General features: G+C 41.4%; 1 protein-coding gene across 6 annotated transcripts in view; it reads left to right on the top strand.

Annotated features, from left to right (window-relative positions):
- Nucleotides 1-681: 681 nt before the first annotated feature.
- Nucleotides 682-12,765, top strand: part of LOC118210090 (cell adhesion molecule 2-like) — a 331,663-nt gene continuing 319,579 nt past the window's right edge. For 2 of the 6 annotated variants that reach the window (XM_035385956.1, XM_035385957.1), the window contains exon 1: nucleotides 682-1,300. In XM_035385956.1, the coding sequence (XP_035241847.1) occupies nucleotides 1,240-1,300 (61 nt within the window). In that variant the 5' untranslated portion in view covers nucleotides 682-1,239. The remainder of the gene's footprint in view (nucleotides 1,301-12,765) is intronic. The other 4 variants (XM_035385958.1, XR_004761803.1, XM_035385960.1 and 1 more) reach the window with 4 other exon arrangements.

Raw genomic sequence — 12,765 nt, forward strand, 5'->3', positions numbered from 1 at the left:
AGCAAGGTACTTAACCTGCATTGCTTCAGTATATATCCAGCTGTATAAATGGATACAATGTGAAGTGCTATGTAAAAAGTTGTGTAAGTCGCTCTGGATAAGAGCGTCTGCTAAATGCCTGTAATGTAAATGTAATGTAATGTAAGGATGCCGTTAACAAACTATTGCACCGTCCACAGTGGGACCGGAAGGTATACACACTGACTTTGTATACACGGATAATAAGCGTGAGCGCTTAAATGCTGCAAACTGCTCAGTGGCTCCCGCTTATTATAACGTATCGCATATAAACGTCGTTCAAAAGCAAATCGAAGGTGAGTATTCAATCATGCACTGCTACCGTTAGGTTTCCATCTCTTAACTGCTCCCCAGGAAGGTGTAAGGTCAAAAGCGATTCGAATGTTCTTAACTGAACATTCTAGTACTGATAGAATAATCACAACAGGTAATTGAGAACAATGGAGTACTAGACCACTGACTTAAAATTATGGAAAAAAAAAAATCCAAAAAACCCAATTGTTGAAAGGGTTAAAATCTTGCTGTTGCTCAAGCGACAGAACAAACATATCACACCTATTGCAATTGTGTTGACGGCTTGCGGGCAAGGCTCTTAAACTTCACGAGACTGGCTGCTATCCTTTCAAGTCTCTACTTGGAAATGGAACATGTGACAAGGCGGAGACCTTATCAAAAGTGTCGGAAGACTGCCCCCTCTAAAGGATGTTTTGCCTTGAACATTTTGCGAATTAATGTAGGTTATAACAAACACGGTCGAGAATTCAAATTGGTCAGACCGCGATGTTCCAATGTTTAGAATGGCAAAGTAGTTTGTTCCAATGTTTTTTAAATGGTCTTGCGGTTTAGAAAAACTACGACTCCTGGAATAATTTGCCGGCGCTGGCTATTGGTGAAGCGTCTTCATCTGTCGAGCAGCGTAGGCGGGACTCTAAGCTGCAGATCTGAAGAGACGAGAGCGGTTGAGGCTGTGCTATTCTGTACCGTTGCGAGAGCATCTCTACCGCTCAGCTACAGCGACTGTGTCACAGCACCCGGATCCAGCAAGCTTTGGGACTTGACTGGCGGAGCCGAAGGCATTCCCACTAGAGGAGCCTATAATTCCTTGCTGGGTGTAACTGAACGCCTCACCTGGATAAAATCGTCCTCGTACGCAAAGGAAAAAATATATAATAAATAAAGAGTCGAGCGTCAGCACATTTGGCTGAAGGAAGCAAGAAGAAAATGATTCTCAAGCAACATTTTCTCTTTGCCCTTTATAGCATCTGTGGGATCATTCTAAAAGGTAAGTGCGATTACAACTTTTATGTGCTGGCCACTTTCCTTGACGCTGGGCACAGGGGAAAGTCTTTGGGAATAGCAAACACTCTTGCATACCTGAGCGGTCAGTTTTATGGCATGCAGTGTTCCAATGCTCCAATGGAAATTGCGTGTGCGTAGCCTACGCTATTTTGTTCAAGTTTTTTTCTCGGAAGTGAGGATTTAATGTCATAGGGACACCACTCATTTCAAATTATTATTGTTATCTTGTAATTTTGTTCCGTTTTATTTCCGCTAGATCGGAGCGCAGAGACCGGAACGCACAGCCGTGTACCGCATTAGCTTGCGAGGGTAGGCTACTGTAGGATACTAATAGCCCAATGCAAAGTTCAAGTTTTTTATGGGCAAAGTAATTGAGATTAAGTAAATAAAACTAACATTGCCATTGTTTTTTGATGGCGGAAAAGCAGGTCACTAAAATATTAAATTGTATTTTTTCGGGTTTAGCAAATTAATAAATGTTATATAGGGACTTATCATTATGGTTTCACCACCATTGCCCTGTCAATAGGAACTAGTTGTACAACGCGCTACATCGATGCTCATTTTGCGAAGGAGAAGAATTTTCAATACTTTTCGAGTGCTAATGAACATACGTTGTATGCAGCTTGAACTTAATACATAACGTTTTCCGTTACCATACGACCATCATAACTGCATTGGATGCGAACTGCAACCGTGCAAATACGATGTAAAAAAAAAAAATCTGAAAATACACTTAAATAGGTTCCGAAGCTGTAGTTTCAAATAAATCATAAATGAAAAGAGCAGTGTTTTCTTGCTTTCCATTCTCTCTGCAGAAATTGTGAAAGATTTGTTTGTAAAAAACGATGCATTTAATTCGCGACGTTTTATATTGGGACCCGATATATGTTCTGTACTGGACGCACTGACCTGAATGTGGTATTTGCAGCAGTCCACATCTTGGGGTCGTCGTAGTATAAGCTTTTCTTTATATGATGCACAAAATCCCGTGCCTCTGGTTTAATACTGTCAAGGGAGAACTGTAGCTGTTTTACTCTGCACCACATTCAAAGCCATTTAGTTCGGCTTTTATAGAACTGGATAATGTGATTCGACTCATCATTTAACTGGTTGTGTGGATTCCATTGATTTTATGCGGATAATTTAATCTGCAGGCAATAAATATCCTAATCGAACTATTTATCTTTCCTTCTAAAATACGAAAAGTTAAAGGATAAGCATTTTCCAGCGCAAACGCACGTAGGCTACTTTAAACGCGGCCAGTTCCAAGGTCAGGGCATTATGACACATTGATGGGCGTAACTGTTGAGAACGTTTGCTTGTTCGTTATAAAAGGCAATACTACACAGCCACTTGCATATGCTAATTAGAATATATCATAACGACGTTCTACCGTTTCAAAACGGAAATTATAGGCTTATCCAACTATTTAACGAAAAGAATATCAATACAAACTGACAAATGAAGGCTACTGAGCGACGACAACAATACATTTTAAACGTAATTACGATGCATCGGAATTTGGTCATTATCAAGGGGAGTTACATACATACATTTACACAAAGACGGATGCTCGTATCTTTCACCCTCCTCTCCCTCGGTTTTCACGTAGTCCTGCTGTCCACTTCGCTAGACACAGCCACCGCCCCATGTCATCGTGCGGGCGCTGCGGGCGGAATGAATAAGTTTACTTGAACGTTGGTACGGTTACCCGCAGACCGCTACGTGCTTTAATATATGCTGTGGGTTATATTGGCTGTTTGTCTTGTTTTTTTCAGTATTAACAGCATTGCACCAGTCTTTTTGTACATTTAAGTCTAGACACCTAAGTTTCCCGTGACGCACAGGACTCGCTTGGAATTGCGTATAGACGAAGCTGTTCTGAATGCAGCAGCTGTTAAAGTTAAAATGTTTATTCCGGAGATTGACTTATTATTACATATAAATGCGGGAACCTTAACAATTAAATATTGGAAATCACACCTCGCCGTCTGTGGGTATATTTTGTGTCTTAACTAATACAAGTGATGCGTGGCACGGTGCAGGAAAACAACGTGTGCAATTTAATTCTGTTGCCAACAGTACGTCAGCATTAGGCGCCCTCAGAGTTGTTTAGGCGCGTGGTAGGTTACTGTATTGGGCGAAGAACGACTGGTGCAGTGACTGAATTACCAACAAACGCTGTCTGAGCGCGTCAAGTGTACATGATTACTAGCCTCTACTCCACTCCCCAGAATACACTCTCCTTGCAGGAGCTGATACATATTTCAAGAGCTTCGGTTATCCCCGTGATGGATTACCGCTAAAATATCCTGTTTTCTTCTGTAAAACTGAGATCACTTGGACAAATTGAATAGCGGCCTCTTAAGGTTAGCCTATTAGTGATACGTTTGATGCATGAAACATCTCAATGCAAGGAAAAAGGGGAAGACGCGTGGGTAACAGCCATCCCTCTTAACGCACGCATACACGCACGCCTATGCACACACACACCCAGACACACACATGCACGCACACACGCATGCACGCACAGACACACACACACACAGACAGACAGACACACACGCACGCAAATATGCCACAAAGCCTGGTGTGATATCTTTCCTTACTCAAGCCTCCCTCCTGACTATCAGATTCAGCTAAAATGATAGTAAAAGTCTTGTAGACTTAGGACGTCTCATGATGGAAATGTTTTACAGTGCCAAATCGTACAGTGCCAAATCGTTTTTAATATTGAATTGTATTCAGATGTATTTCTTTTAAATGTCTTTTGTAGTACTGTGCTTGTCTTTTGTGATTATATGGAATTGTTGGCACGATTTCTGAGTAATCAGACAATGACAATATTATCCTATCATATCGTATAGTGATTTAGAGATTGGAGAAGTGATTCTCAGGAAGAAAAAAACATCAAACGGTACAGTTAACGAGTGTGTGTTTTATACAAAACAAAGACAAATATGTATTTGACACAACACAATAAGAGCAAATGAAATGATCTTATTTAGTTTCATTTGCATATTCTGAAAGAAATGGGGGAGAAGTGCAATGTGTCTGCTGGCACAGGGAGACACTGGTTACTGAACAGTCCTCTCCCAGTTAACGCTAACAGCACAGTTTATCTGGCACTCCAGTGCACACAGTAATCAGCCACGCTCTGAGTACATATTTGGCTCCGTGAACGCACTGCAATTTTGGTCGCACGAGTGGAAAGACCTCGTAGCCCATCTCCCTCAATATGTCAGGTCCACTGAGGCTTCTGCTAGTGACTGGACCTAAGGAAAGGTGACTAAGCGTTGACTGTGTGCGATGAGTCACCTCTTCAGTACCCTTCTGTGGTCTGTTCCATTTGCCTTGATGTGCGTGAAAGCGTTCGACAGCGTTCTGAACATTTGCGTGTGTCATTGTTCGAAAGCCTTAAACAGTGCGTGGGTGTGTGTCCGATCTTCAGAGGCATCCTGCTATTTTCCCATTGTGAAAAAAAAATTCACCTCGTGGCCACATTTTTTTGAATCAGCCCTGGAGCTACCGACGGAGCCGCTGATGAAATTTGGAATTCTGTGTTTTTTTTTTTTAATGAACGCGTCATTATTCGCAGCCTGAGAGCACATTCTCACGTCAGCCACTGTCAGGCAGGTTCGAGTCATAGGCTACTCTGACCTTTACCTGACGCGATCTCCTTGTAGCCTTAATGCGAAGGTGTTTGTGAAGCGACGTAGAGCAACGGCACCAGCGGACTGATGTAAGATTAATGGAACGGGGCCAAGGCGCTGTGTAAAGAAGAACAGCCCTGCCAAGTATTCTGTTGGGAAATGTCACACCAGCCCGACAGCTTGAGGACAAAGTAATTGTTTAACTATACCGGTATGCAGGGGGCCCACACGTGGCAGCTCCGAGCAGCTGCGACCTGGCGTGCATTTCCTGAGCAATTGCTGTGTGTGTGCATGTGTGTGTGTGTGTGTGCGCGTGTGTGGTGTCTGTGTGTGTGTGTATGTGTGCATGTATATGTTTGTGTGTGAGTGTATGTGTGCATGTACATGTGTGTGAGAGAGAGTGCGTGTGCATGTACATGTACTGCTGGAGCTACAGTAGGCCTCAGGAGGTTCAGAGCTGCAGCAGTAGAGGGTATAATGTACATCACAGTCAATTCCCACTCACTCCATCTGGGACCAAGCATTTAGGCCAGAGTTCTTATGTTGCTCTTTTCAAAGAGGTGCACAGACACGCCGCCTGTGTTTCTCTGTAATCAAATCCCCAGAAGAACAGAAGCCCACCTACCTTAGTACCTTAGCTGCCACACGGAGAACCAAGTGTTTACACTGCACGTAGAATGGACCTGCCCTAGAGAAAATGTCAGGGATAAAAGCTGGCTGGGCCAGCTGAGCTTCAGGGCACGCAGACCCCAAAGTCGACGCGCTGTTGCTGTGACCCATCCTTGCCCGGGCCGATGGCATGTATCTCCCATTCAGTTTGGAGTGGCAGGGCGGACCTCCTGGGTGCCGCCGATAGTCTCTGGCTCGCGGAAGGCCAGATGCAGCCAGCGGGAGGCCAGCGGCAGGCCTCGCAGAAGGGCTGATGTCTCTTCCCGCTGAGGGTGAGCTAATCCCTGCGGAATGACTCCGGCTTGGCAGCCAGGCTCTGTACTGCTGCACATAAATGCTACCAGTTCGCGGAAAAAAAAGAATAAATAATAAAAAATAAGAAACGTTTTAAAAAGGTGGTGGTCGCGGCGCTTTCCGGAAGTGTGGCGGCGCTGCCGGCGTCCTCAGCGTGTGAGGCGCGGGTGGGACTGCGCGGGCGAGCCCTGCGGCGGAGAGAAAAATGCGTTCAGACAAGTGAGAAATGGAGTAACAGATTAGTTGCCAGCTTTGCTGACTGTAATGCGGTTTTGTTTCGCATTAATTTTCTCGCGGAAAACATCGCGACGCCGGATCTCCTTTCCCGTCTCCGCCGCGTTTCGTTTGTCAGATGCTTTCGGCGCCTCTTTTTCTCTACCGCTAAAAAAAAAAAAAAAAACAGAAAAAAGTTAGCGTATTATCCACTCGCCTCCGAGTTTGACATTTTCATACAAGCTGTATCTGGCTCTGGGGGAGAGGGACCAGTGAATCCATCCATCCATCCATTCATCCATTATCTGTACCTGCTTATCCTGAGCAGGGTCGCGGGGGGTGCTGGAGCCTATCCCAGCATGCATTGGGCGGGACCGGTGAAGGAGGGCTGAATTACGGCTATGACCTTGTTCCTTGCAGAGCTCTGCTCTCTTTGGGTGGTGAACGTTTCACAGGTCCACAGCCCCACACTCTTTCCCTGATAGCCAGCTCTGGAGAACAGGCCATGATGGGAGTGCATTTTCCAGGTATCTTATTTCAGCTGTCAACCCATCATGTCAATACTGACAAAATAGTACTCTCAAATGGCTACCCTACATTTCCCTATAACATTGATAATAAACCATGCCACATTCATATGAATTAAATATTAAGTTTATAATTACTTACTATATTTGTATTGGATGTGCTATGTAACACCTTTCTATAATTGCAATAAATTCACATGAAAATGAAGCCGTGGAAGTTTTAGCATGAACATTATTTTTCAAAAAAACAAATCATATATATATATATATATATACTGTATGTATGTATATATACTGTATGTATGTATATATATATATATATATATTGTATGTATGTATATATATATATATATATATATATATATATATATGATTTGCCTTTAGAAGCTGTGGCGGATTCAGTTGAACCACTTTGCCATTAACATTGAACTTCAACATAATTGATAGCTTAGAAGCGTACCTTCTTTTAAATTAGAAGCCTTCAGCTAATTTAAGCTGGACAGAGAAGCTAACCTTTCGTGCTCAACACATTTCTAAACACGTTCACTTCCAATTGCAGTAGATTGTTGGTTTTAATGCCTCCTCATATTGTGGCCTAGCGATGTCTGTCCTCATGTTCCGCTTTTTAAAAAGTTTTATTCAAAATAATTGCTCAAGTAAATCAAACTTTCTTTGTGGGCCCACCTACACTGAGAAACCACGTAGTTTGTACTATTCAAACAATCTTTGTTTTCTCCTTTTTTAACCAAATTTGGAATGACTAGTCGCACTGAACCTCTCTTGTTTATAATTTTACCCGTATGGTCTCCCAGTTTGGAACACCCAATTTGCGAGTGCTTGTGCTCATCACAGCAGCCTCCCCCGTGAATTAAGGAGAGTGCAGACAAGCACGCAATCTCCTCTGTAATACGTGCTTTCAAGCTGCTGCTTATTTTCCCTGCACATGCCCCCCAGTTCGGCTCAGAGAGACACTGAGCTGGAGGAAGGCACTTCATTTTCAGTTTGTGCAGACAGACCGTGGGCCTGGCTGACCTGAGGGGGTAGCTAGTGCGTGCTGAGACAAGGATGTCCTGTTGACTGAAGTCCGTCCCTCCCTGAGTAACCCTGTGGAGCTACCGGCCACTACTAGGGCTGGTTCTGAGCAGATTTTATATGGTCAGATAAAACCATGGTGCCCGTCCACACACTGCAGGATATTAATCCTTTGGAGAGTAGGATTTTTGGAATGTTTTTTTTTTTTTTAGTCAGTGTTCTAGAACTTGCTTTTCAAATACCAGTAGTGATTGTGACATCAGCAATAGAATGTTCAGTTAAGAACATTCTAATCACATATTTGTGATATTATATTTGAAAGGGTTAACAGGATGAGCTACCCAGCAGCTGCAACCTTATCTCATACTCAAAGATAGTGTTGTAAGGTTCTTAGTCATTCTATAAAACAAACATGTTATTTTGTGTAAATGCATCATTTTGAGTAAATGTGAAGGTATGTCTTAGATGATCCAATAGTGCCATATTTGCAAATATATATTCTGTCAGCTGATTTTGATATTCTGGAACCTCACAAAAATAAATAACTGGGCATTTGTGAGAATATGTTCCCACATCATATGAATTTATTTATATATGAATTTATAATATATAAGTATTAGAATATCCGCTGATAAAATGTAACAACACAGGGTTGAGCCCTTGTATTTAGTACTTAAGTGTTGTACAACATTCATCATCTTTTTTGATACAGGGATTGTCTTCCTTAAAAATCCCAGTTCCTCCCGTGAAACTGTTGTGGAACCGAATCTAGAGAGAAAAATGTCATTTTTGTAAAAAAATTCATTATTGTAACAGTCTGATTCCTTTTCATGCCAGACTGCAGACTCAAAGACTCTTTGTGCATGCCCATGAAATGAATAACCAACCACAGAAAAGCATACCTGATGAAGTACAAAAAGATTAGGCTTCTTTTCCTGAAGGACTGATTCTTTGATAAGATGGGATGATTAAACATTCATAAGAACAGTGAAGGACCTTAGAGACTACAGTAGACTTTGGTGTCTGTCCAACTTGGGCTACATCAATTGAAGAGATACGTATTATTGTATTGACTATAGATTTTCACTAATCAGAATTTTATTGCCGGTGTTATTTTCATCTCAACAGATTCCCATATACTGAGCAATGTACATAGATTGCGTTATGAATCCATCTTTCTATACCACATACTTAAACTCACATCTGTTCATTGATACTTTACATTATTATAGTGCATTATATGTATGCCCTGTTTTCCAAGCTGATTTTATTTTAATTCCTGTTGTCATTCATTGTGATTGGCCAGTTTCAGTTTGGAGCACTGGCTGATGTGGACAAAACGAGAAATAGAAATGAAAATCTTTATCCCATTATCCAACAATATGCCATAATTATGGCTAACAAGGGATCAATCAAAGAACCCTGAAATCATCCAAGGTGCATCATTCAAATTTGTTTTCCATTGAACATTTACTTGTTTTTTTGGAAAGAGAACAGGTGCTCACACCTCTCAGATTTTTGGGAAAACTGTCAATATTCCATTTATTGAAATCATCCCTTGGGAAGAGCCATGTCCCATTGCCACTGAAGAGGGCTGATTGACAGTGTACAGCAATGGGAACCAGCCCTTTTCCTGGAGATCTGCCATCATGTGGGTTTTAATTTCAACCCTAATTTGGCACACCTGACTCTGCTAATTAGCAGCTCAACAAGATCTCGAGCTGCTGAATGAGGTGTGCTTTGTTAGGGTTGGAATGAAAAGCTACAGGATGGCAGATCTCCAGGAACCTAAGTAACACTGATAAAGAAACGTCCTCACATTTTGCCACTAGAGTGTAGCGGGGCCATGTTTTTTTGGATTTTGAAATCAGCAGCAAGAATCTCCCTGGCTCACCCAGCTCACTTCCCCCAACCCCCCACCCCCTCCGTTCCCACCCCCTTGCCACCCAAGAGTTTCAGCTTGGTTTGTTGGGTGAGATTAGTGAGACCATCTGCTTTTTGTGGGATGTAATTTCATACCTCCAGCAAGAGCAAACTATCAATAAATCAGAAACTGGAAGCTGTCACGCACATTCAAGCACAGGGATAGACAGGCGCACATCAACAGGGCAACTTGAAGATGGTTGTACAACAACTGCGCCTATTTCACATCCGTAAGCTTAAACGAGAGCAATTTCCTGATAAGTTAGTTTTTGGAGGTGTGCCACAAGGGATCCTAAATGTGATGTAAGTACGGGCACATTTATTTCTGCGAATAAGAGTTACCGGCTCCCTTGATTTTAAACACTTAAAAAGAATCATTGAGAATTGAGGAGAATTATGGTTGCCAGGGGCTGTGAAGTCAGTCACACTGAGTAAATTCAGGTATGTGTGCAATTAAAGTCCTTTAGCTATTAACCACATCTTTAATAAAAGGGAAAGATATCGCACGCTAGAAAAGATTATAATAAGCAAACTGATAAATGTTCCTGTGACACAGTCAATTAATAAGAGCACCTTCCTCAAGGGAAGACGGCGCGCTAATTAGCTTCTGTTTGGAGTCCGCGGAAGGCCACATGAAAGAGAGGAAGGGTGAGATTAGGATGAGACTTGAATGTTTTAAGTGCATGTAAAACGGAAGAAACGGAAGACCAAAGGAATAAATTTACCGCAAAAGTATATCTTTATGACCTGCATGTTTTATCTGAACTTTCACTATACAGAACAGCAGATATATATATATATATATATATATATATATATGTATGCATGATGGTGCAGTGGGTAGCACTGTCGCCTCACAGCAAAAAGGTCCTGAGTTAGTATCCCGACCTGGGCCTTTCTGTGTTGAGTTTGCATGCAATAGCTTGCCGACCTGTCTAGGGTGTATATGTATATATATATATATATATATAATTTGTCGTGAACTGTTTTGTTATTTCCCCTGTGTTGATTGCCAATGAAACCAAAAGCTGTACACATTGAATTATTTCATATTGTGTGTTTCATGTTTCACTTTGTCGATAACAACAGGATTGTTTTGGTTAAGAGACCTATGACATGCTCTCCTGTATTTCTCTTTGTTATTCCCTGTAGCCACTGTGAACTCTAACATGCTTTCAGCTAATTACTAATTGCACTGAACATAATTACAGCTTTAATTGGTCTCCCCTTCCCTCACAGGGTATTGCATATCCTGAGCTGTATGCTTACAGTTTTGCTTAATGTAGCATACTGTTGATCTCTATTTCTGTACAGACGCTTTACAAAACACAATATTATTATATTCTTGGCGCAATACATCCTCTTTCCTTTCACTAGAAACAAAAATAAAAATCAATAAAAAATGTTGAATTTCCACTCCTGTACGCAGATTTAAATTTTTTTTTTGTTTTGTTGTATGTTTGTGAATATTTTCATTGTACTTTGTTCAGTGGTGTTTTAGGACTCTGCTGGCAGTCAAGGCAGTGTGATGCAGTTCTCACTTGGCTGGCCTCTTTCTACTGGCTAAAACCTGGCTGTTGGACAATGTTTCAGCCTGGCAGTAAGCAACCCCCACATGATGATTTTTTAAATCCTTGCAAAATCGAGAGAGAAATGAACAGCACCCTCGGTTCAGTTAATGAACTGGGCCAATGTATTACTATCAGAATTATTCTAGCATGGATTGTTGTGTCGGTAGCAAATATTAAAGTGAAAACACAACGCCATCTGTCTTGTGCAGTCATATTGCAAATCCGTTATGAAGAATGAACAAGGGAGAGAAGAGTAGCAGGGTAGACACCCGGTGCTTCCTTACAGAAGAGAGAGCACTTATGTGCTCCATGTATGTCAGGAAAGCCCACGTGGATGGACAAGAATTTACCCTTCTCTTTCATTTTATTTAAAACCAAAAAGTCATGACAAGAGAATACCTTTCCCTGTCATTTTATTTTGGAAAAAAAAAACAGCCAGATTTTTTCCCATTCCTGAAAATATGTCCAAAAACCCAACGATGCCATCACATTTTGCTTTAATATTCTCAGAAAAAAGTTATGCCTAATGGGACCCTCTTAGTGATGTCTGAACTGGGGAGTTCTTTCAGCTGGTTCATTTATACATTTTTTAGCCTTTTAAAAGGCTGTCTCAACTCAGCATTTTCATAATTTTTAATGCTATCGGCAATCAGGCAAACGTATACCTATTTAGACATCCCGCCTATTACTAGAACATCCACTTGCTCACGTACTTCAATTTTTTTCTCTGGAGATTTCTTGTAGACAACCATATAGACTTCTGACTTCATTTGAGTATGAACCCTTGCTGTGCAGTGCTTTCCAGAAAAAAATATTTTTACAGTGTATACACACACACACACACACACACACACACTTTTTCCACAGTCATGAATAGAGCCAGTAAAGGGCTTTGTGCACTCAAACTGATGGTAAAACAAATGACATTGTTTAATGGTGCATAAACATGCATACTTGTCAGCTACTTTGGCGTCTACTGTATTAATTCTTTCAAATAATGAATGTGATTACTCCAAATGATTACATTTCTCTAATGGGTTTTAAGACCTCACACAGCTCAGCAAACCACTGGCCCTTCTGAAATAAGCATATGTGCAGAGAGTGAAATTCCTGCCCATCTGACATACTTGGATTCCGGGTTTGGCACTAGCATTTCATGGGTGTGTATATATATATATATATATATATATATATATATTTATTTATTTATTTATTTATTTTTTTTCAGGGTGATTCCAAACACTCAGCACTCAGAACAAGAAAAAAAAAAGTGAAACAATTACTCTGTGGCCTTTATCAGATGCTCTTCTCCAGAGCAACTTTCACAGCTTACAGTACGAACAATCGATTTATACTGTACATTCGGACGTTTACTGAAACCATTCAGGTTAAGCACCTTACTCAAGAGAATAACAGCAGTGCACAACCTAGGAATCAAACGGCCCCCACCCCGACCCCCCCAATAAATGCAGAGATTATGATAATGATTTCAGCGCAGGAGAAGTTATAAGCCTGGCGCTAAGCCTCAGAGGACTCCCATGAGTTAATTGCCTATTTATGAAT

This window comes from Anguilla anguilla, chromosome 12 (assembly GCF_013347855.1).
Source record: "Anguilla anguilla isolate fAngAng1 chromosome 12, fAngAng1.pri, whole genome shotgun sequence".
Lineage (NCBI taxonomy): Eukaryota > Metazoa > Chordata > Actinopteri > Anguilliformes > Anguillidae > Anguilla > Anguilla anguilla.